General features: G+C 43.3%; 2 protein-coding genes across 3 annotated transcripts in view; both read left to right on the top strand.

Moving 5' to 3' along the window:
- Window positions 1-8,761, top strand: part of STK38L (serine/threonine kinase 38 like) — a 48,711-nt gene extending 39,950 nt beyond the window's left edge. For both annotated transcript variants that reach the window (XM_079993684.1, XM_079993683.1), the window contains exons 12-14: window positions 4,741-4,836; window positions 5,370-5,461; window positions 8,365-8,761. In XM_079993684.1, the coding sequence (XP_079849810.1) occupies window positions 4,741-4,836; window positions 5,370-5,461; window positions 8,365-8,492 (316 nt within the window). In that variant the 3' untranslated portion in view covers window positions 8,493-8,761. The remainder of the gene's footprint in view (window positions 1-4,740; window positions 4,837-5,369; window positions 5,462-8,364) is intronic.
- A 5,602-nt stretch (window positions 8,762-14,363) lies between these two features.
- BMAL2 (basic helix-loop-helix ARNT like 2) overlaps window positions 14,364-24,941 on the top strand; it is a 48,669-nt gene continuing 38,091 nt past the window's right edge. Inside the window, exon 1 of the mRNA XM_079993671.1 lies at window positions 14,364-14,501. Coding sequence (XP_079849797.1) covers window positions 14,408-14,501 — 94 coding nt within the window. The 5' untranslated portion in view covers window positions 14,364-14,407. The remainder of the gene's footprint in view (window positions 14,502-24,941) is intronic.

The following is a 24,941-nucleotide window of genomic DNA, read 5'->3' as shown; positions in this document are numbered from 1 at the left end:
ACATTTGACATATAGTTGTGTCATACCCACATATCTTACCTCACTATTGTGTTTCAGCTGAGGAGGTAATGCACTTTCCCTGCATTCAGCTTGTAATATTTTTACCCAGGGACAGTGCTATTCTTCCCCCACACCACATACACTGCCTCTCTGAGAGTGCATTGACTTCTCTTAGGACTGGAGGCTGTGTACTCCAGCTTTATGGAGCACCACTGCAAGCTGAAACTGACTTAGCACGAAGGCAAAATCTGGAGTTGTGTTGGTGGCTAAGTAGTACCTGGTTGGGTGGGATTTAGCTGTAGTATTAGTAGTAGCTCTACTGCCCTGCTGCTGCCGTTGCCCACCGTCTTTTTTGTTTTTGGGGTGCTAGTTTAATACTATTTTCAGCCCTGAGTAGACTGTCACTCCCTGGGATTTATTGTATGTATGAATGCATGACTGATTTACAGTGGATCTTCCTGGCTGTAACTGTGTAGTACAGTTGGTTGCTTCTTCCTATATGCAACTGTATGGCTGATTTTAGCTGGAATGGCTTTCACCAGGCTTATAGCAAAATGTGGTGTTGTAGTGAAGCTGGTCCAGCCTGCCTCTCATTTTTCCCAGCAACAGGAGTTGTAAGGGAGAGGCAGTGGGGCTATTTGTGTTCTAGAGCACACTTGGTCTAACACACACTCAGTTTGGGGGGGGGGACAGCACTTCTGTCAGGGTCTAGCACAGTCTGATGAAAAACATCTTCCCGCTCATGACTGCTTGGTATGTAATGCTGCTCTTCACTGTTTCACTGCCCTAGAGTTGTCTTCACAGCCCGTTTCTCTTGGCTCCTAGGAATTGTATTTGGCACTTTTCTTTGTCAGTCCAAGGGGGTCCCTCTAGCCCTGGGTGGGGGGCAAAATATTGGATCCCCACTCTCTGGAGCTGGCCATTTTTAGAATTGTTTTCTCCCCACTTTTAATTAGAAGAGGACTGTTTTATGTCCATTGTTGTATTGAATAGTCAATAATAATGGGACTGACTTGCCAGACTGTTTGTTTGTTTACCTCTCTGAACTTGCTGCATGCTGGTATGTAAGGTAGTTTGCTTCAGTGCTAGAAATTTACAAGGTATTTTTGTTGCTTAGTCGACTTAGTCGTGTTCAACTCTCCGTGACCCCATGAACCAGAGCATGCCTTGGAAACTCTCACTTTCTTCTCAAAGCTTCTCCTTTTTTATGTCTGGAGTTTTCTTGGCAAAATACTGGAGTAGTTTGCCAATTCCTTCTCCAGGTGAATCACATTTAGTCTAAACTCTTGGCTATGACCTGTCCGTCTATGACCTGTCATAGCTTCTCTGAGTTATTCAAGCCCCTTCGCCACGACAAGGCAGGGATCCATGAAGCGAAGTCCATATTTTAAGATTATGCAAATGGGCTTCTGCATCAAGCTGTGACTGTGGGGAGCCACTTGTCTGAGATCGGAGAAGACTCAAATGGGGAATGACAAAGACACACACCCCTACCCCCCCCATTGGTATCAGAGGAGAAAATTAGCTACGGAGATAAATTTTGCCCCTTTCCTGGTTCAGAAGGAATTGAAGGACTCCTTTCAGGCAGGTTAAGGGGGTGAGACACAGGCGACATTGTTGGAGGCGACACAGAAGCGGCTTACTTTCCATCAAAATGGACTAATTGGAAATGAAATAAAAGGTGCCCTGCCAGAAATGGTGAGTTGGTAGATGCTGGGGAAAGTCTGTTCGCCTAACTATTGGAAGGAAGAGAGAATGAAATTGCTGCTATGTGAAAGAAGAGGAGGAGTGGACTGTGCATCAAAGTTATGAAGTCATTGAGAAATTGCTACCTTCCCTGTTGTCAGCTGAATAAAGTGTAACAAAATTAAAATGGAATAAGGAGTATCAAAACCAAAGAAGAACATCTGAATATAATGTGACTTTATACTGTAAAATTGGAAGTACTTTGCTCGTAACAGTACAACCGGAGAGTTCCAGTGGAAGAGGAATGTAAACATAAACCTCTTGTGTCCGGTCGAATGAGAACTGCAAAATGGAATCTGACCGGGAAGGACTGTGGATCGACTGATGGGTTTCAACTACCAAAACTAAGAACCTCCAGAACCAAGCAGTTTTATAGAGAAGAATGTTGGTGATGATCAGGATGTAAGAACTGCTGGGAGCAGTGATGCTAACTTAGAAAGTAACTAACAAAGAAGATTCCCAACACGCTAACAACAGCAGAGACAAAGGTTCCAAAGAGGATGAAATAACTGCACCCAGGTGCAGCAGTGGAACGAAGGGTGGGGAGAGAATGTGAATTAAAGATGGATTTTAAATGTAAAAGAATATGAGGACAGCAACGTAAGAGATGAAGACAAGCAATTTTTGTAAGAGTTCAGTTCTTTTTTGGACTATCTGGAGAAACATTATAGATAAATGAAACCGTGAGCAGGATTTGAGGTTTAAGCAACGAAAGAAAGATGATAATAATTTTATCAAAGTTTTGTAATACATTATTTGTATAATGCAGCAGTAAAGGGAAGGCAGTTAAAACACCTTGGAGGTAAGGGTGGGGTAGTCAATCTCTAAGGATATATTAAATTGGAAATTAATTTGTAATTTTTATAGTTAATTTGAGTTTGGTTAACTTTGTTAATCTGTTGATTTTTATTTTTATTTTGAAAATTTAGTAAAAATTAGAGATGAAAATGGAGTATCTGATTAGCAGCTTACTAAAAGCAGGCAAACCTCCAGGAATCTCCAGGAACAGATAGAAACCAGCCTCCTGCAAGGCTGTCTTAGGCACAGTCTGCGCATTGCCCTCCTAGTTCAGCACAGTCTGCTTTTGAGATCCTTTAAATAATCTTTATGTATGGAAGTGAGAGCTGGACCATAAAGAAGGCTGATCGCCAAAGAATTTATGCTTTTGAATTATGGTGCTGAAGGAGACTCTTGAGAGTCCCATGGACTGCAAGAAGATCCAACCTCTCCATTCTGAAGGAAATCAGCCCTGAGCGCTCACTGGAAGGACAGATCCTGAAGCTGAGGCTCCAATACTTTGGCCACCTCATGAGAAGAGAAGGTTCCCTGAAAAAGACCCTGGTGTTAGGAAAGATTGAGGGCAGAAGGAGAAGGGGATGACAGAGGACGAGATGGTTGGACACTGTTCTCGAAGCTACCAGCATGAGTTTGACCAAACTGCGGGAGGCAGTGGAAGACAGGAGTGCCAGGCATGCTCTGGTCCAGGGGGTCACGAAGAGTCGGACACGACTAATCGACTAAACAACAACAACAAATAATCTCATTCAGGGACTGAAATAGGGATCTCAATATGTACAAAGCCTGTCATCTACCATTTGGCTATAGTCAGTGATCATGCAGCTCCTTCATAATTATTCCTATAGCCTATTCAAATTGCACCTCAGAACTTCCTAACTCTGCCACTCTGGCAATGTAGCTGATCATGACAAGGATTTTTTCCAGCCCTTACTTTCCCCATGCCCTTGTATTAAAAAAAAACAAAAAGTCACTATGAATTCCCATAACCCTGAATCAGCCCTGGGTGTGTTACAAGGTAAAGGCACAATTATCTAGTTGGTTTAAGGAATTTGGTGTATGTCAATATCTTAAAAAAAATTAAGCTTTAAGACTTTAAAAATTTGCCATGCAAATAAATTGAAATAAAAGGAACAGAACCATTGAGTATTGGGATGAAATGCTCCAAAATGCTTGTATGTTTTTATTTTACTTATATAAATTATTTATATTTTAAATATTTATTAGCAGTTCTTCAGTCGTTGCTTTTGGAGCAGCTTACAGAATAAAGCTAAAATGGCAATGAAATCCTACAGAGGCAAAAAGTGGGAAGGCAGTTAAAAGAATCTAGTGTAAAATAATCGCAAAACTAAAATGTCTTAATAGCTTGAGCTATGATCTTGGAAATTCTTAGTTCAATGACATTTCTGCCACCCACAATGTAACCTTAGGAAAACCAGTTACTTGTTTGCATAGCATTTTTCCTGTACTCCTTCAATTTTATATGTTAATAAAATGTTATATGTTATATGTTAAAATAGAATGGTAGCAGTGATAAAATCTACATCCTTATTTGTTAAAAGCACAGGTAAATAAGATTTTAAACTTGGTATATTATCTCTCTGCCTTAGTTCTGTGCTGGGAATATAGAGATAATACTGACTTAACTTACAGGGTTGCTGTATGAGTCAATAGCTTTTGTGTTTTGAAAAAAAATTGAAATGTACACTATAATCCTAAATGTTGGCATTAGGTTGTGATTCTTACTAACCCATTATCAGATTTATTTGTTTTCAAAAATTGGATTTTAGCCAATAGAAAGTTGTCTATGTTCTGTTTTGGTTACTCTTTTTCCCATAGGGATAGCAAGAGGGGTGTTGTGCCCATCTCTTGTTGTTTGCCTGTGCAGCCCAAAGTCCTCTGGTGAATGAAGCCATGGGGAAGAAGTGGTTCTTGTCTCATCTGCACATTTTTGTATGAAGAAAGAAAGGAACTATGGGAATGTCTTGCAAGCAGCAGAAGTTTCATCAGTTTTCTTATAATTAGTAAGGGAACCTAAAACTCCCTTACAAATTCATGAGTGGAAGGGGCAGTCAGTAGTGATTTCCATCGGTGACTGGAAGTGTGGATTCAGACTGCAATTTTGCGAATTTTGAAACGTTCATCTTTCATTGTAGACCACCTTGGCTGCAACATTTTGTCATGTTTTCTTTCTCTCAGATTTTGCACTGATGCAGAAAACAGAATCGGTAGCAGTGGAGTAGAAGAACTTAAGAGTCACCCATTTTTTGAAGGTGTTGATTGGGGACATATCAGGTACAGTTGCTGAAAGATTAAAGTAGGAATGGGAAACTTTTTTCAGGCCAAGGACTGCAGTCCCTTGTGGTCAGTCTTCTGACACCGAGGCAAAAGTAGATGGAGCCAAGAGATGCAACTCTTGCCCTTGTACAGCAGGCTACATTCCAGCAGAAGTCAGAGCTTCCTACACAAACACCTGCACTCAAACATTATTCTCTATCCAGGGAAGCTGGAGTGATAATCAAAGGCACCTTCCAGCCAGGCAAAAGCACTTGATAAGGATGTGAAGCAGGGCTTGTGAGGGTTGTGGCATGGGGATAGTCCCAATGGCTGTACAGAGAAATCCAGTGGGCGGCATTCAGCACTGAATCCTCGGGTCCTCGATGAAATAATAGCAATAGAATGGAGCAAATATACTGCATCTCTAACATCTACGTGCTCTAGTGAAGCTTCCTAGAAAGTTGTGATGTTAGGATTTTTTTAATGCACTGTGAAATTATTATAAAGTTGCTTGTGCTGTTCACTACTCTGGTATTTTTGTTTTGCTGTAGAGAGAGACCAGCTGCAATCACTATAGAAATCAAAAGTATTGATGACACTTCCAATTTTGATGACTTCCCAGAATCTGATATTTTACAGCCAGGTGAGAGTGCACATTAATGCTGCAATATGGATTAAATGAACCACATAATTTTGGGAATAAGGCCTCGTTTCAGAGTTCTTGTTTTTGTTATCTGAGGCCCACCTCATCACTCACAGTTTAGCAGGCCTCTTACATCTCCCTATCACATGGGAGAAATGCTCTGCGTCTTTTCTATCACCTTTTGCTTCATCCCCTGTACTTTGTGTTCCTTAACTTTTCATTATAAACTGAGACATTAAAAGCAAATTTATATTAACTTGATCAGCATATTTTTGGGTTGCTGCGGTTGGCTTTTTAATGTTTTTTACTGCTTGCTTTTAAACCTGTTTGTGTCTTATGCATCTATCATTTTAATCGGGTTTTGATATAAATTACGTATGTCTTCTTTTGTTAAGCTACTTTGACTACTTCTGAAAAAAAAGCAAGATGAAAATGAGAAACTAAAATGAAACTGAAGGGTTCTTCGCTTCTAACTGATCAGAACAATATACCATATTTTTCGCCCTATAGGACGCACCGTCCCATAAGGCGCACCTAGTTTTTTTGGGGGAAAATAAGGGGGGGGGAATTTATTTTCCTCCCCCAGGCGTGGGGCTGGGGTGGGGGAAGCCCGAGCTTCCCCCAACCACAGCCCCCAGAACAGGCAGGTCTCTGCAAGCCGTGGGAGCCCAGCGCCGGGCTCCCGCGCTTTGCGGAGAGCTGCGCGAAGCCTGGGCGCGCTGAGAACAGCGCACCCAGCCTTTGGCATGCAGGCAACTCTCCACAAGCCGCGGGAGCCCAGCGCCGGGGTCCTGCGCCTTGCGGAGAGCTTCCTGAAGCCTGGAGAGCAAGAGGGGTCGGTGCGCACTGACCCCTCTCACTCTCCAGGCTTCAGCGAAAGCCTGCATTCGCCCCATAGGACGCACACACATTTGCCCTTCATTTTTGGAGGGGAAAAAGTGCGTCCTATGGGGCGAAAAATACGGTATACTGTAATGCACTAATGGATTTATTTTGTCTGTGATTGGCTGAGCTGCCCTAATTTCACTGAGGGGCAGTGCGTACAGAAGAGCTATTAGCTGAGCACATTATACAGAGGGGAAGAGACTGCGGATGGGCTTTGGGGAAGTGTTTATAAATGTTTAAAACAATTAATAAAAAAATAAAGTAAGAACGACCAGGTGTCTAGGATATAATGAGGGAAAGGACTGAAGTGGCAGAACAAGGGAAATAGAAGTGCTAAGGAAAAAGAGCTGGAAAGTGGGGTATTCCAAAGATAAGGGAAGAGTCTGAGAGATAGAAAGCTACCTGAAGTCCACACACTTTATTTTGCTCTAGGCTTATAATAGCCAAAATTAGACTTATCCAGCACTGTGCTTGATGCTATTCCAGTTTCAGCCCTGTAGTAGACAAAATAATGGAGTACAATTGGCGACCATTTTGTGGGGGAGTTCTGCCCCACCCCCGTTCTGCCTTCTTCCGGGTCCAAAAAGACCTGTAGGCCAACAATCATGCGTCAACTAGACACTCCTAGAATGGTAGCCACCTGTAGTAGTCCCACAGGGATGCAAACAAAAAAACAAAATTAGAGTCAGGAACAGGATGAGAGGGAGATTAACAACAAATTATGATGGTTAGAACAAGATAGAAGGAAAGAAGATAAAATTGATATAAACTGAACAATGGAGAGACTAACATCTGGTCAAAACACGTTTCCTTGTAAGGTAAGTGTCAGGGAACTGCCATCAGTGCAGGAGGGAGAGAGCAAGAGCCAAATGAATTATAGAGAGCCTCCAGGGATCGTGGGAAGTAGCTCCTCTTCAACGGAAGAGAGTAAATGCGGCTCCAGTAGAGAGGAAGTGCAGGAGTCGGAAGTGGCAAGGCGCTCCCAGGACTCCTTGCCTAGGAGAAGCGGGGAGGGAAGGGGTTCTCCGCTGCCCACGCCCTCTTTGCACAGAAAGCATTCGCGCAGAGAGGGGAGGCGCAGACTGGGCGTCAAGAAGCTACCTTGCTGGGGAAAGTTTAAGAACCGCCCACTCACGGATTCTGCCAGCGATTGAGTCAGCCACTGGAGAGTGGAGCTCCAGACAGATAAAGTTTATTTTGGCAGCAAAGCCAAGTCTTCACAGCCAAGTAGGGAGATATTTGCCTGCTTGCTCCCGAGCAACCCCTTGGAAACATAACAGTAAGTTTAAGAACAAAGTACGAGGTAGATGGACCATTCACCCATAATTGCTTACTGATCTCCTTACTACTAAGTTATGTTTCTTGCTTCTAGGTTTCTCCCTGTAGTTATAAAAATTATTTAATCTGAAGGGAGCTGGTTGCCTTTAGGGTGGGCTTCCAACTAGTGTTTCTTACTGCATAGGGCTGCTATATGTCTGGAATTTCCATATCCGGGATTTGGCCATCGGAAATGGTGTCTAGACGGAATTTCCAAAAATCTGGGAAAATGTCTGGGAAAACCAGGGCATAAGGCAACACGTATTGGAAGTGTTGGTTTTTTGGTGAATTTCGGGGGGGAAACTTCATGGTTTTTTGAGAGATTTTTGCCAAAAAAAAGGTCAATAACTTTTGTGTCCGGATTTTCACTTTCTGAAATATGGCAACCCTATTACTGCAAGAAGTTTAGGGGATAATGCAAATGTAAAAAAGAAAAATCATGAATATAAATAAGAGCAATACAGATGAATCCCCAAGCATTCTGAAGGGGTCCAAGTTTAATGTGTGCAGTTATCGTCTTGTTCACTCTCGGATCCTAAGTAAACTCTGTAAAATGCATCACCATTTTATTTGTGTAATTTAAAAGTCATACAGTGTGAATGATTAACTTCCGTCTTCAGTATTAATTTAGCTTAGCATTGCTTGAAGCTTGACTCTGTGCATATGCATGCGTATTTATAATCTTTATTTTTGCATTCTAGTGCCAAACACCACAGAACCTGATTACAAGTCCAAGGACTGGGTTTTTCTTAATTATACTTACAAAAGGTTTGAAGGGCTCACTCAGCGTGGCTCCATCCCTTCGTACATGAATGCTGGAAAGTTGTGAAACACAGCAGAAATAAAACAAAGAACTCAGGTAGCTGCTGCATCACTAAGACCCGCTTGGCATAGATCTCAATACACTGAAATGGTCACAACGATGGACTGAAACTAGGAAATTCTACCGGATTAGGATTTCTAAGACTACTACAAGAATTAGTTGGCAGTGCCAGCTGGCTTCTCTCTCTTTCACTCTTTTTTTTTTAATAGTGAATATTTTTGTTAACTTTATTATAACAAAGGTACTGGAATAAAAAAGGAATGGACATCTTTGTATCTGCGCTGTGTGTGTGTGTGTGTGTGTGTGTGTGTGTGTGTGTGTGTAAAAAGGTCAATTATGCCTCTGTTTGTATTGTGGCTCTGTACTGTAATGTGTCTAATTTGCCCAGGGGTTCAACCCGTATCACATTTGTACGAAGTGACATTGCTTCTCAGTAATGTTGCCTGTTGTGTGTTTAACCTGGGCAGGGCTTTAGATATGCAGTATGATGGAGTCTCCTTCTTTGGAGGTCTTTAAGCAGAGGCTTGACAACCATATGTCAGGAGTGCTCTGATGGTGTTTCCTGCTTGGCAGGGGGTTGGACTCGATGGCCCTTGTGGTCTCTTCCAACTCTATGATTCTATGATTCTATGAACCAGAAGCCACTTTTTTGTAACTATTCAATAGGTTTCCTACAGATGGCATGTGAAGACATAAGATGTTGTCATGGAGCTGCTTGAAACAAATGTGTATACTGGTTGAAACAAGCTCTTTTGAAGGTTATTCTCTGTACTTAATGGCTTGTGCTCTAGCTCAGGGCTCCTAAAGAGAAGCTGCACTTCAGATTGGAACCGCTCTAGAAATGGGACCCGGGACCCAGTATATTTAGCATAATAAACTGCTGCGGAGAGAGCTGCAATTCTTTTCTTTTCAGGGGAGAAATGGTACTGTGAAATCAATTAAACTACAGCTTCATAGTGGAAAACTTGTAGAGAGGAGAAAAATCTGGGACGACAGCCTAAACAGCAGCTGAATATGCTTTCAAAAATCAGTGTACAACCTACCTTTTGCTTCTTTCATTTTCTTCCTCCTGCATTAACTTCCCCTTGATGGTTTGTTGTGCCATTTTATTCTTCTCTGAGTACCAAAGATCCTGAAATGGCTTGATTGCAAATTTATAGAGTTCTGTTTACTAGAAGTATATATGGTTCACTTCTTGTCAACATGTGGTGTTTAAGAAGGATGAAATTACTCGCATGGTTTTAACTTCGGGAGGTGAGGGTTGGGTTGACTAATATTGATGGCTGTGGGGTAAGTTGTTGTTGTTTTAATACAATGAATTGGAGATGAACTTACAAACTTGCAAATATCACATAGCACAACACTCTTTGTAAGTGGACCACTTCAGAACCAGAGTGGTGGACAAGTTGCATCTTCCAAGTTAAAGAGAAAATTGAACAGAGTTCCTGCATTTAAGCAACTAGCTGCATGTTGGGAAGAATTCTAAAATTCTTCTTCCTGCCATGCTAACTTTCTACAGGGAAGAGAGGTTTCATGAGAAGTAGCTCACAAATATGCAAGCTTCCATGTTCAATCCCCCATCTGCCTGTTGGAATGGTACGATCCCAGGAGAGCTGTGCAGTGAACAAATGGACAGAGTTTGTATGGGGAAATGATCCAGAATCAACCAATGTTGCCAGTGTTTGAAATCTAATATAGCTAGAGCAATTGCACTTTTTGTTTTGTTTTGCTAGAGGTTTTACAGTGGTGCCCCGCAAGACGAATGCCTTGCAAGACGAAAAACCCGCTAGACGAAGAGACTCGCGGAACAGATTCTTTTCGTCTTGCGAGGCACCACTGTATTTTTTTAAAGGTTGGTTGTACAAAGCCACAGTCACCGGATGCAGTGAGAGAGAACCTGGTATTAACCTGAATCACCCTTGTTAAGTGATCACAGAAGACTTCATAGGCTGCTTGGATCCATGATTAAAGTCATAGTTTTATTTTGATTTTCTATGGTATCTGGAACACGCTCCATAATCCGAAGTGCTGAAGCACATCAGAACGCAGCAAAACGTCCCGCTACTACTGCTCTTCAAGAGGAGCTGCTTGGAAACCCATATAGCTACTCCCTCCATGCCAGCCTTCTTGCTTGCTTGCTGGCAGTGGGTAGAAATTGTTGGGACTCCAGCTCCCATCAGCCCCAGTCAGTATGCCTAATGATAAGGGAAGATGGGAGCTGTAGTCCAACATCTAGAGTCACAGATTCTGTATCTCTGGGCAAAATAGTAGTACTCTGGGAACTTGTTCTAGTTTTTACCACAACAGCCCATGAAAAGATGCAGAAAACCATGTAAATGAGTTTCTGCTTTTTCTCTTTGATTTATTTCTTTTGCGCATTTGTGCACAGCTCTTCCCCAGTAAATAATCAGTGCTTGAAAAGTACCTTGACTTTGTTTAATGATTAAAATTTCAAAAAAAAAAAAAAAATCACTTGAGAATTGAATGACAATTACAATCTATATTTTCTCTCTTTTTTAACATACAAATTCATTAGTTGTGGTTTGGGGGAAGTTATACTAGAAAGCATTATAAAGATTTATATAAGGCTTTTTACAGCATATTAAATAAACATGGCATTCTTTTCTACAAGTTGTAGTTTGTTTACATTTACTGTTGTCTTAGAGGCTCCTTTAAGGCTCTTCAAAACACTTTGCAGCCCCGCCCCGCCCCACCATCCTGCCTTTTCAATTATTACTATTATTGTCGTAATAGCACTACAGTGCTACGCGGCTCTAAAATGAAAAGTATTTTCGTTAGATTTGAAAATGGGCCCACCTCATGATAGCTTATTGTGTACAATAGAATCCTGATGGAATTGCACTTCCAAAAGCTGAGTGAATAGAAGAAATCACAGCATGTAACAAATGTTTTTCTGGACAATTGGTCCAATGTGGATGAAATTGCCAAGGTATTTTGCCTGTGGCTGCAAGAGCAGCACTGGTTTCTTTAAAAAGGAAATATTCAGGCTGCAGTGGTGCAAACTTCACAGCTGTTCAGAAATCTATGGTACAGCCCTGCAAAATGTGTGCTGGAATGCAGGTGGAAGAGTCTACATCAGCATTTACCAACCTCGTGCCCTCCAGATGTTGGACTACAACAAATTCCATTGGTCCCAGCTGTCACATACTAGTTTTATATACATGCACCATGTTTTACATGGGAAAGTATATGAAAGTACAATCTTTCATTGTTTCTAAAAGAGCATTTTTATGGAACTGCAGGTAGATAGGAGGAATTCTCCACCTGGGTCATTCTCGCAGCTGCCAGTCCTCTTGTCTGGATGTTGTTCAAACACAGCACATGTACTTCATCATGTCACCTTGATTAAAAAAATGGAATAGAATCATAGAACCGTAGAGTTGGAAGGGGTCCCAGGGGTCATCTAGTCCAACCTCCTACAAGAATCTCAGCTAAAGCATCCAAGACATCTGGCCATCCAACCTCTGCTGAAAAATCTCCAAGGAAAGAGTCCACAACCATCCAAGGGAGTTCATTCCACCGCTGAACAGCTTATTGTCAGAAAGTTATTTCTGATGTTTTGTTGGGATCTGTTCTGCAATATTAAGCATTTTCTGCTTTTTTCTTTTCTTTTTACATATGCCTTGGATCAACTTTGTTTGATTTTCATGCTGTCCTGTTCTCCATTTATGCTTTTGAGCACTTCTGCATGAGAGCATTTTTAAGTACTCTCAACAGCTTGCTTCTTAATTTTATCCATTTTTTTTTTGTTTCAAAAATGTATGCCCCATCTAATTTTTGAGGAACTAATGAGGTACAATATCAAAACAGGTTTTTGTTTTTTTAAATCCCCAAGCCAAATGAAGCATTAAAAACTACAAAACAAACCAACGAACCCAAACACAGTAATAACTCCAAAGTGGCAAGGCACCAGACGCCCCCCCCCCCCATCATCTAGAGGTCTTTTTGAAAAATGACATGCCTGAAATACCTAGAGTGGGTGTTCACCACAGATTGAGGGAGCTGGAATAAAGCTTCAGATGATGCCTAGTTAATGACTGGATCTAGCCCCATCAAAGAAGCGATTCAGTTAAATGCATTGTAAACTTCATACAGAGAAATCCCGTTGGCTAAAGACGGGTCTCCACAGCGTCATCTGGTGTCAGTGTTATAATGCACATAAAGCACTTTACCAATATAGCCGAGTGTGAGAAATGTATAAAAGGCAGTCCCAAGTGGTTGGTTTATTTAGCAAAGTTATATACCACTCAGTTGAAAGAATGTTAAATGTAAAATATAAAATCCAAAACATTAAATATTGTTCAATCAGTCAATTAACCAATAACTCAAAATTAGTCACAGTTCAGGGAAAGCTGGATTAAACAAAAACACCAGCACCTTGAATAAAGCTTGGAAGCAAACAGACAAACAGTGAAGGTTGTACAAAATTGGAGTGATGGAATCAAAATGCCTGGCATCTGTCAACAAGTATGTGTGATTGGAAATGGCCCAAGACTTCTTTTAGGGTTCTAAGTCCTCAGTTCCATATTTATAAGCATTGATCTGGGGGCTGTACAGTTGATAACGCCTTGCATAAAAATAAAGCTTTGCACTGGACATGGTGCTAGGGCATCAGAGAAGGCAATGGTGGGGAACCTGTTGCCCTCTTAATGTTGCTGGACTGTCAGCCAGTTTAGTGTGGTTAGTGCTGAACTAAGACTTGGGAAACCAGGGTTTAAAATCTCCATTCAGCCATGAAGTTCACCTAGGGCCCATCACTGCCTCTTAGTCTAACCTACCTCAGAGGGTTGTGAGGATAAAATGTGGAGAACTATGTACAGCACCTTCACCTTGGAGGAATTGTGGGCTATAAATGTGTTTTGTAAAAAAAAAAAAAAACACCACTGCTGGTCATGGTGGCTGGAGTTGCGAATCCAGCATCACCTGAGGACCATAGGCTCCCCATCCTTTCCCTAGGGAACATTTTATTGGCTGCCGAGCTTTCTGATTTGGGAATGCTCAAAGCTTATTTTGGGAAGCAGAGGCCTCCAAACATCTGTTCTTGTAGAGGCACTGGGAGGTAGGCTCCAACTTCCGCCTTGCAGGGTGGCCTGAGCTTTTTGAATACTGTAGTTGCCAACAGAATTATATACATGTAAGCTGGAAGATACTCTCACAAAATGTGCATCCTGCAAGAGGACTGCAACCTCAAGCCCGATCCTGGGCCACCTGCGCCCTGTTGTGATGGAGCAGGTTTTGTTCCAGGTGCGGGCTCGGACGACTCCCTCTCGCCCCCGGGTTGCAACCTCTTTCCGCCTCACGCGGGTTTTCCAACCTGCGCGTTCAGACGCAGAAGGCACTTTTTGCGAGTTATCTTCTGAATAGCGTAGAATTAGAGCCACAATGAGACGGGGCGGGGGGCACCCCCTGCGTTGCGGGGGCTGGAAGGGGGTCTGGGGCGGCGGTGGCGGAGCTGGGCTGGCCCGTGGGTTGGGCCGCGGGTTCAAGCGGCGCCCCCGACGCCGAGCTGGCGAAGCGGGGCGGAAGAGGCGCCCTGTGCAAGGGGAGAGGGAGCCCAGCAGGCCCAGGCCCGACCCCGAGGCGCGAGGAGGCCTTAGGCGACGTCTGCGCGCCGCTCCCTCCCCTCCTCCGAGGGCGGCGGCGTCCGGGGCTCCGCGCGCCATGAGGCGAGGCCTCGGCGCGTCTCCTCGGAGCTCTTCTGGCTCTCGCGAGAAGAGGCGGCGCTGCGGCTGAGGCAACCCTCGCCCAGGTGCGGCGGCGGCGGCGGCGTCTCCGCCCTCGGCCGCTGCCTCCTGCTGCCTCCTGGGCTGGAGGTGAAGGGGCGCCTCGCCTCATGCCTGCGGGGGGGGCGGGGGGCCGCGCCTGCCTCCGTCGCCCCGGACTAGCCGGCGGCGCTGGCCATGGCCGAGGCGGGCGCTGAGGAGACCGGCGGCGGCGGCGGCGGCGGAGGCAGCAGCCAAGGGCTGAGGGCGGCGGCGGTGGCGGCCGGCGCAGGTGAGAGAAGGGCGGCGGGAGCCCGCGAGCGAGCGAGCCAGTCCTTCCTCAGGGTAGGACTAGATGACCCTGGGGGGTCCTGCCCGAGTCTGGAGGTCTGTGACAAACTCGCGAGGCGGGAGGCGCGCTTTCCTCTCTTCCCCAGGCATTTCAATATCCCAGCCCGGGCAGCCCCCGCGGCCAAAGCGGGTTTGCGGGGAAGGAAAGCGCCGCCAGGCAACAGCCAGACCCGCCCGGAGCAACTTGGCCGAATTTTCCTCTTCCCGCTTCGCCCCGCAAACAAACGGGATGGAAGAATAAGCGAAAGTGGGGCAGGTGGGCGGCTGAGCGGGATGCGAAACTTCCTCCTCCTCCTCGGCGCTTCGCTTCCCGACCTTTCTTTCGCCTGCCCTACTTTGGCAACATGTGCCTGATCTGGCTGTCGGACACGTACATTTTAAATCTGTCCGGCTGGTCTTCGTCGCGCAGAGAACAAACTTGCTGCCAGCCTCCCTTCCTACTTCCAATTTTCTCCAAATGACTTTTTTTCTCTCTCGGAAAAAGCGGGGGAATAGGAAGAGGAACCTGCAGCGATGCTTTAGGAATCCCCTCTGGAGCGTTTAAAATGTGTCCTGGTGGAAATAAGTGACTAGCCGTGACATCAGTTGGATACATAAACTAATACTTGTTGTGTATTTTATGTTTGACAGAGGAGGTTAAAATCAGTCCCAATTTGGGTGTGATTTCTACATTGTTTAACTGAAATATTGGGATGCATTAAATGCTGCTATATGCAGTCCAAATGCACTTTTCTGTGAATAGTCTATAGAATTATAGATATATGCAGATAGATAGTTTTATCATTTGGCTGGAGCTGTTCTGTAATCGGAGTCACATATCCTTGGAGGTCCTGATTCTTGGTGTACAATATGCTGCAATGTTATCTATAATAATAATAATAATAATTTATTATTTATACCCCGCCCATCTGGCTGGGCCTCCCCAGCCACTCTGGGCGGCTTCCATAGAAAGCAAAAATCATCTACAGTTGATTTTAAAATATGTTTTTATTCCTTAGATTTTTAATAAATTTGTATGTGTCAAGATAATTTTTTGCCATGCTGTGGTACTTTAGGTTATGGATTATTTTTGTGTATGTTAATATCCCTTGTTCTTTAAATCTGATGGTCAAGTGACATGTAGAACAATGTTAAAGTGTATAGCTTCCTTCTTAACACTTCAAAGTTGTCTGTTGCCAAAATTTAAATCTAGAAATGTATATGCTAATTGTGTTCCAATTTGACATGGTTTTCTGTTGTTGTCATTTCTATTTTACTTCATACTAGAAAAGTAGCATATATACCATAAGTTTTGTCTTCAAAAAGTAGGTCAAGTCCTGTCTTGTTTCGAGGCTGGTATTTTCCTTGCAAAGTTTATGACTGGATTGTTTAATTTTCCAGTTTTCACCTATTAAGAAATAGTTATCAAAAACAAACAAACTATAGGCCATGTTACTGATCTCCAGGAAAAAATCCAGCTCCTAAAACGTACTGGATCTTTCTACACCCTCCTTTTCTGATGCTGAACTAAACAAGGTGGATCAGCTAGAGCAAGGATGGGGAATTACCGTATTTTTCGCTCCATAGGACACACTTTTTTACTCTTAAAAAGTAAGGGGAAATGTCTGTGCGTCCTATGGAGCGAATGTGTGGTCCCTGGAGTCAAATTGCCGGAGTGCAGCACGCTCTTGGGCTGCTCTTTGGTGGTGGTGGTGGAGCCGCGCTCCTCTGCCAGCAGCCTCGGCTTCCCCCTGCAGCCCCGGGAAGCTTTGGAGCAAGGGGAGGGTTGTGCGACCATGCCCCACGCTCCTGGGCTGCTGAATGGGGGGGGGGGAAGCCGCGCTCCTCTGCCGGCAGCCTCGGCTTCCCCTGCAGCCCCGGGAAGCTTTGGAGCAAGGGGAGGGTTGTGCGACCATGCCCCGCGCTCCTGGGCTGCTGCATGGGGATGGGGGGGGGTGCTGCTCTGCCAGCAGCCTGCCCTTTCCCCTTAAGGTTTGGAGCAGCAGGCAGCCTGCCCCACCTTCCTGGGCTGCTGAATGGGGGTGGGGGTGCTCTCTGCCAGCAGCCTGCTGTTCACTTTACATGGCTGTAATATGATTCTGATATACCGGTTGTTTATTAAATACAGTAGCTTATACAACATTTTATTCAGAATATTTTTTCCTTGTTTTCCTTCTCTAAAAACTAGGTGCGCCCTATGGTCGGGTGCGTCCTATAGAGCGAAAAATACGGTATTTTGGGCTCTATGGCTGTGGGACGCGGGTGGTGCTGTGGTCTAAACCACTGAGGCTTGGGCTTGCCGATCAGAAGGTCAGTTCGAATCCCCGCAACGAGGTGAACTCCTGTTGCTCGGTCCCTGCTCCTGCCAACCTAGCAGTTCGAAAGCACGTCAAAGTGCAAGTAGATAAATAGGTACCGCTCCAGCAGGAAGGTAAATGGCGTTTCCGTGCGCTGCTCTGGTGTCGGTGTTCCATTGCGCCAGAAGTGGCTTAGTTATGCTGGCCACATGACCTGGAAGCTGTCTGCAGACAAACATCGGCTCCTTGGCCTATAGAATAAGATAAGTTCCGCAACCTAAGAGTCATCCGCGACTGGACCCAACAGCCAGGGGTACCTTTACCTTTATATTTTAAAGATCATCTTCCATGAACATGTTTTAACAACGAGTCCGCAAGTGACTGTGGAGGCCAATTCTGGTTCCACACATTCTTCCACAATGGGGACGTAGGTTTCTAGGCGGGAGCTGATCGTGGTGAGGGTTTGCCAAACGTGCCTTCCTCTCAGCATGTTTCTCCCTTTCGTCCTGAGTTCTAGCATCTTCAAAGTCCATGACACCTTTGGTAAAGGCTGTTCTCCAATTGGAACGCTCGCAGGCCAATGTTTCCCAGTTGTTGGTGTTTATACTACTTTTTTGGGATTTGCCTTGAGAACCTCTTTTGTTGAGCACCAGCATTTCGCTTTCCATTTTTAACTTCAGAATAGAGTAGTTGCTTTGGAAGACGATAATTAGGCATGACCAGCCCAACAAAGTTGATGTTGAAGAATCATTTTTTCTTGATCTTTGCTAAGTACACTGGCATTAGTTCGTCTGTCTTCCCAAGTGATATGTAAAATTTTTCGGAGACACTGTTGATGGAATCTGTCAAGGAGTTGGAGATGGCGTTTATAAGTGGCCTGTGTTTCATAAGCATACAGTAAGGTTGGTAGTCCTATAGCTTTGTAAACAAGCATTTGGGTTTCCATGCAAATGTCCTAGTCCTCAAACACACTGCCTTTCAGTCGGGAGAAACCTACACTCACCGAGCTAAGGCAATGCTGGATTTTGGCATCAATGTCGGCCCTTGTGGAAAGGGAACTTAAAGTCATCAACATTTTCCAACATTACACCACTGAGTTGGATTTGTCGTGCTGCAGATGGGTTTTTTTGTGCTTGTTGGTGTAGCACTTTGGTTTTTTGGATGTTGAGCATAGGCCAAGCTTTCCATAGGCTTCTGCAAAGATATTTAGGATGGTTTGGAGGTCATCCTCTGAGTGTGCACACACTACGCTGTCATCAGCATATTGAAGCTCTATGATGGAAGTTATGGTAACCTTACTCTTTGCTTTCAGCCTGCTCAAGTTAAAGAGCTTTCCATCTGTTCGATATGATTTTTACCCCAGTGGAGTTTCCCTTCGACAATGTGCAGCATCATGGCAATGAAAATAATAAATAGGGTTGGGGCGATAAAACCCTGTGTAGAAGAGTGGCGGCTGTAGCAACAGAGAAGGCCAGCGGTCTGGTTTGTGCAGTGAGATGATGCTTTAGCCTGCCCTTGGCCCTCCCGCAAATCCCATAAATAGTTTTCTTTTAAATTTAAACCATAAAGATACAAGGAATATACAGTACAGAGTGGTTGTCACAAACATGTTTGCACAGAGCGACACGCTTGGAGAGGTGTATAGCTGGATTATTTTTGGCATAAGCTTTATATTTCCTATTCTGTTATCACATCTCATTTGCTCATTGACTTAGTTACTGCTGTTATTTGCTCCTCCTGGTCCATGGAACTTAGAGGAACAAGGGTGATAAGTGAAGAAATTGTTACTCTTCTCAAAACTTAAATATTGTGAAATGTCTTTTATGAGTACTTTCTAAAACTCCATTATTGCCCTTTCACAATCTCTACTCCCCCCCCCCCGCTCTCCTGCCATATTAAATGCCAAATAGCAGTGCCCTTGTATATGAATGTATTTATACAAATAGATAAATGTTCTTCTGAATTTTAATTTAGGTGAAATACTATATAATGGCTTCTAGGTGGAATAGGTTTGAACAATAAAGAACTATTTGTTTACAACTCATCACTAAAACCTTATGCACATAATCATTAGTAAGGTATTTCAGATGGGAGTTTTACAGCAGATCTGTTCAGATGCTCATGCTTGGAAAAGTTCAAGTTATAAATAGTTAAAAAGCAAGCAGTGTATTCAATTGCGATAATAATAATTACAGGATTTTTTTTCTTTTTCATTTTTTAGAAAAAAGAATTTGAAACTCCCACTCAGCCATGAAGCTCACTTTACGCCCTTGAAACAGTCACTTAACTTAACCTACCTCACAGACTTGTTGTGAGGATAAAAAGGGAATGAGAACCATAAAAAGCGCCTTGATCTTTTTCAACAGCAATCCATTTAAGCATTTAATACCAGCGGCACCAACCTTGCCCCCATATTCCCCCCATATTCTCCCAACCACAGTAATCACTTCTCCCTGCATATTGCTTCCACAACGAGCATAGTGCTCCCCACCTCTCTGTCCCACTGCGGCATTTCCCGGGGGGGGGGGCATACCCAGAAATTGGAGAACAACACTCCACTTGTGAAGCACACAGTGAATATTTCTCTCCACCATTCCCCTGTGAAATGTTACAAAAACAGCCAAAAAACATTTGGGCAACTTGATATATATTAAAAATTTACACCAGTAATTGCATAATTTGTAATGCTGCATTTACACAGGCAAAAAAGAAGTGATGAAACACTGGAAATAAAAACACACAAAGCCAGGAATTCAGGTGCACACACCAACACTGTTGTTTGATTGCTATGAAAATTCAGGAGTGGAATGTAGTAAACACAAACAAGCTTCACACACAGACATGCATTTGTGTGTGTGCACGTGCTGTTCAGCTTGTCATTGTTTTTGCTTACTGCCTGCAGGGGCAGACTTTGGTAATATGGTACCCTGAGTGGGGACATAATTTGCCTCCACCCCGCCATCCAAACATTCTTATTTTCAGAATAATTCCTAATGGTACAGTTAGTTTTGTATGGATCTTCTCAGTAGGTACCCATATAAATAGTTGTTGTTGTTGTTATTACTACTATTTTGTGTCCCCTTGGTTCAGCACCATGTGTGGGGGAACTACCTGCATTGCCCTAAATCTGGTGCAGCTGCCTGCCTTGGGCCAGTTACTAACTATCAGCTGAACTTATCTCTTATGGCTGCTGTGAAGATATAGAAGGTGGCTGCAAAAGGGGACTTCTTTCTTGCATTATAGACATCAGTTTTTGCTTCCTTTAGTTAAACTCATTGTACTCTAAAGGGGCATTTTTTCCCCTGTCCCCAAATTAGTACACCTCCAAGGCTTCAACCAGTCTTAATCTGGCCTAATTTTTGTGTGCTTAGATGCAAAAACCCAATTGTATGCAAATGAGTTCACTCCCAGGTTGCTATAGCATGCCCAAGGGTAAAGCATCACCATAAACCCTTATCTGGCCTCCCCTCACAAGAAAACCTAGGCTGCAATCTTCTACCCACTTACCTGGGAGTAAAGGTAAAGGTACCCCTGCCCGTACGGGCCAGTTGTGTCCGACTCTGGGGTTGCATGCTCATCTCGCTCTAGAGGCTGTGAGCCGGCGCCATCCGAAGACACTTCCGGGTCACGTGGCCAGCGTGACGAAGCTGCAGCTGGCGAGCCAGCACCAGCGCAGCACACGGAAACGCCGTTTACCTTCCCGCTATAAAGCGGTCCCTATTTATCTACTTGCACTTAAGAGTGCTTTCGAACTGCTAGGTGGGCAGGAGCTGGGACCGAACGACAGGAGCTCACCCCACCGCGGGGATTCGAACTGCCGACCATACGATCGGCAAGTCCTAGACGCTGAGGTTTTACCCACAGCGCCACCCGCGTCCCTAACCTGGGAGTAAGACTCATTAAACATGTACTGAGAGTTAACAATGCAGTTTTTAAAAAAATAAAAATAAAAATTGCCTGGCGTTTAGAAGACATGCCTTAGCCCCTTTGCAGCATTTTCAGATTGCATATGCTTTTTCTGTTTCTTTGCAAGGGTGGAAGATTCTTTAGCACTCACCCACACCCACATTTACTCTGTAGTAGAATCAGCAGATAATAATTTAAAGGGAGTACCTGATCTCAGATGGAGATTACAAGGTTGGCTAAAAACACTGAAAGCAGCCAGTCTGGTTTGTCTCACAATAATCATTTAGAAGATTAAGACTTGTCTACATAGCAGTTAACACCAAAGTTTAGGGACATTGCCATTCAAATAGTGTGTGTGTGTGCCACATCATGTGATTGAGGGATGGAGCTTACCTGCCCCCCCTATTTTATTCAAGTTTTATTCAAGACATGTGTATTCTATGTACCTCCTTCTTGGCACCCCACCTGTTGGCAGATTAATATTCTTCATTTGCATGATTTGATAAAATTTGTTTATTGGACATGTTGTAATCTGGAGAAAAACCAAGTGTGGAAATACTTGAATTATGTGCAATAACAGCTATGTGTAGAACAAGGGCTTGCTTATATATAATATTAACCAGAAATGGCTACCAGTTTGTATATTTGTAGGACTTTATTGTATTTTGTATTTTGAAACTATTGGTTTTGTTTTGTCATTTTGGAAATTTATCCAGATAAAATAAAAATCATAACAGCAGTTTAAAGATTGGAGCCATGTGATCCATATAATCGGTTCTGGATTGGGTATAATGGTAAACCATAGTTTATTTCTGTGGGCATGGACTGAAAGCTTATGCACTCCCCCTTTTGATGCAGCTGCAAGGAGGGCAGTAGAAATCCAATTCCATTTGAAACTAACTTCAGTTTGTAGGGTTTTTTTCCAAACTAGGGCAGAATGTTTAAACCAGTGTTTCTCAAATTTTAGGCTCCAGCTGTTGCTGGACTACAACTCCCATCACCCCTAGCTAGCAGGATCAGTCAGGGATTTTGGGAGTTATAGTCCAACAACAGCTGGATACCCAAGTTTGAGAAACACTGGTTTAAACTACAGTTTGTCCAAACAAGCCTAGATATTTTAACTATGGGTTCTGATTCTGGTATGTGTGAACAAACCATAGTTTCAACTGGCTGCATGTCCTGTTGTGAGACAGCAAAAAAGTAGAATTAGTTTAAAATGGAAGCACCTATTTCTGATCTTCTTGCATTTGTGCTGCAGGAGCAGAGGGTAGGAGGATCCAGCTTTTGCATGTAATGCTAAATTATGATTTTTTTCTTACGGACAAACTGCTCCATCATCTACCTCCTAACACAGTAAACTGCCAAAAGCTTTCCTAAAAACTAAACTTTCTTAAAACTGGACAATCATACAGATTTCCTTGAGGAAGGAGTTTTATTTACTCTAGAATCACCACAGAAAAAGCTGCACTCTGCATTATAAAGTTAGGCTGCAACCTGAAGGAAAGATGAGAGCCTGCAAGGTGTGGATAAGAATGTATGGGTTAAAAAAAAAAAATCCCATTAACAATTCTGCAGGATGTTGTGATCTGTTGTAGATACAGGGTGTAAAAAAAAATTGGGTCATTCAGGGATGCCTGGATTTGAGTCACAGTAATCTGTTTACTTTCCCTAAAACGGAAGCACAGTTGGCCCTTATATTTACTGAAATATTCCAAGATTAAACATCTACAACAGTGGGTGGTAAACCTTTTTGTTGCTTACCAGCTATCACAAGGGTGCTAGAAGGTATGTTAATAAGGCAAATGCTGTAATGGTCTTAAGTACTTTCTTATGTGTTCATTATATTGAAGTGCTGAGAGTAAGAGCTTCATTCACGCAAGCAAGGCATGCTCAGTCCATTTTAGCCTTATCATTTTCCACATCATTCAAGTTGCTGCGTATTTCTAATGAATTATAATTCTCAGTCTTCTCTTTACATGGAAATATAGTTGCTTGTACTGTGAGAGAACAGCTGCAAATTAAGAAGTATCTGATTATTTAGTCAAGTTTCTTTCCCTCATGTTTATTTGACTCTATCCTCTGATTAACTATTTGATCATGCAAATGAAATAGGTAAATGTTGAAGCAAGATAAGGAAGGGGCAGTTAATCTGGGAAACTGTGTGTAAGCAGGTCTATCATTAGCATTGATGTGTGTAATGAAAAATAAATGTTAGTTTTTAAGTTTGCCCAAGACTCTTCATTGCTGTTTTTTGCAGCAAAATCACTGCTTCCCCGGATGTGTTCTGCTGTTGCAATAAAGTCGTTGTGAACATGAAGAAAGCATAAAGACTCTTATGTGGCCTTATATGCAGAGAGTTTAGGTATTCATTCTGGGTTGGAAAACCTTTTATCTGTAGTTGCAGTGTATTTTGTTAATTATTTTTAAATGTTTTTGAGTACTTGTTTCAATATTTCCTGTAAAGTGCTTAGAGATTTTATTACAATCAAGCAGTATATACATTTTGTTAATTAGGTAAGTAAACTTAGGCATTCAGTGAGGGGTTGCATGACAGACAGGCAGACAGACATTTTAATTCTTATTGAGTTGTGGTATGCACAGCATAGTGTGGAGAAGAAAAGGCCAGGTGTTTAAAATGATGTGAATGCTTCAGGCAGTCACTTTTCCGTAGCCATTGTAGGTTGGGTTTGCAGCAGCAGGACTAATGTGGAAAGTTATACTAAAAGCTAATCCTCTTTCAGATGGTTTTCAGCCAGCTCTGGAAGGGATTGTACTTTATCTAACGTCCTGGGAGTGATATTAGGTTTGTCATTCTCTTAAGGGTCAAGTAATTTTGGTGGCACAAAGAAACTACTGTCATTTGACAGGCTCATATGATAACAGCAACCTCTCCTTGAGGCACAAATACAAGATGGATGACACCTGGCTTGAGAGCAGTACATGTGAAAAGGATCTAGGAGTCTTGGTTGACCACAAACTTGACATGAGCCAACAGTGTGACGCGGCAGCTAAAAAAGCCAATGCAATTCTGGGCTGCATCAATAGGAGTATTGCATCTAGATCAAGGGAAGTAATAGTGCCACTGTATTCTGCTCTGGTCAGACCTCACCTGGAGTACTGTGTCCAGTTCTGGGCACCACAGTTCAAGAAGGACACTGACAAACTAGAACGTGTCCAGAGAAGGGCAACCAAAATGGTCAAAGGCCTGGAAACGATGCCTTATGAGGAACGGCTAAGGGAGCTGGGCATGTTTAGCCTGGAGAAGAGGAGGTTAAGGAGTGATATGATAGCCATGTTCAAATATATAAAAGGATGTCACATAGAGGAGGGAGAAAGGTTGTTTTCTGCTGCTCCAGAGAAGCGGACACGGAGCAATGGTTCCAAACTACAAGAAAAAAGATTCCACCTAAACATTAGGAAGAACTTCCTGACAGTAAGAGCTGTTTGACAGTGGAATTTGCTGCCAAGGAGTGTGGTGGAGTCTCCTTCTTTGGAGGTCTTTAAGCAGAGGCTTGACAACCATATGTCAGGAGTGCTCTGATGGTGTTTCCTGCTTGGCAGGGGGTTGGACTCGATGGCCCTTGTGGTCTCTTCCAACTCTATGATTCTATGATTCCTAGACTGAGCTAGCCTAGCCACAGTTGTATTTGCCTTGGTAACTGATATGAGGCTGCTTTTGAAGACAATTCAGCAACTGTAGATAGCCCAGAACACTGTTCCTAGGCTGATAATAAGAATTAGGTGAAGAGAAAATAATCTGTGTTTATTTCAACAACTCTACCGGTTTCCAGGGACTTTTTGAGCTCAGGTCCAGAGTGCTAGTCATAACCTTTAAAGCCCTACACAGCTCTGGATCCAAATATTTGTTGGACTGCCTTTTTCTGCATCAGTCTACCGATTCCTTAAGATCATTATTTAAGGCCTTTCTCCTTGTGCCTCTGCAGCCTGATGTGTGGCAGAGAGCAAGCCTTTTTTTGGTGGCACCACACCTGTAAAATACTCTCCTAAAGGAGGTCCACCTAGAGACTGCATTACTATCATTAAGGGCTTGTCCACACTTTCGCTTGTCCAGTGCCAAGAAAGAACGGGTCAAAATGACTTTCTGTGTTTTCTAGGCCAAGCAGTTTTGCCTTTACCTCGCCACTTCCCCCCGGAAAACTGCTCTTCAGCGCTAAATTGGAGCAAATGTCAATCCTGAG

This window comes from Podarcis cretensis (genome assembly GCF_951804945.1).
Source record: "Podarcis cretensis genome assembly, chromosome: 10".
Lineage (NCBI taxonomy): Eukaryota > Metazoa > Chordata > Lepidosauria > Squamata > Lacertidae > Podarcis > Podarcis cretensis.
This window is presented reverse-complemented; position numbering and strand designations above follow the sequence as displayed.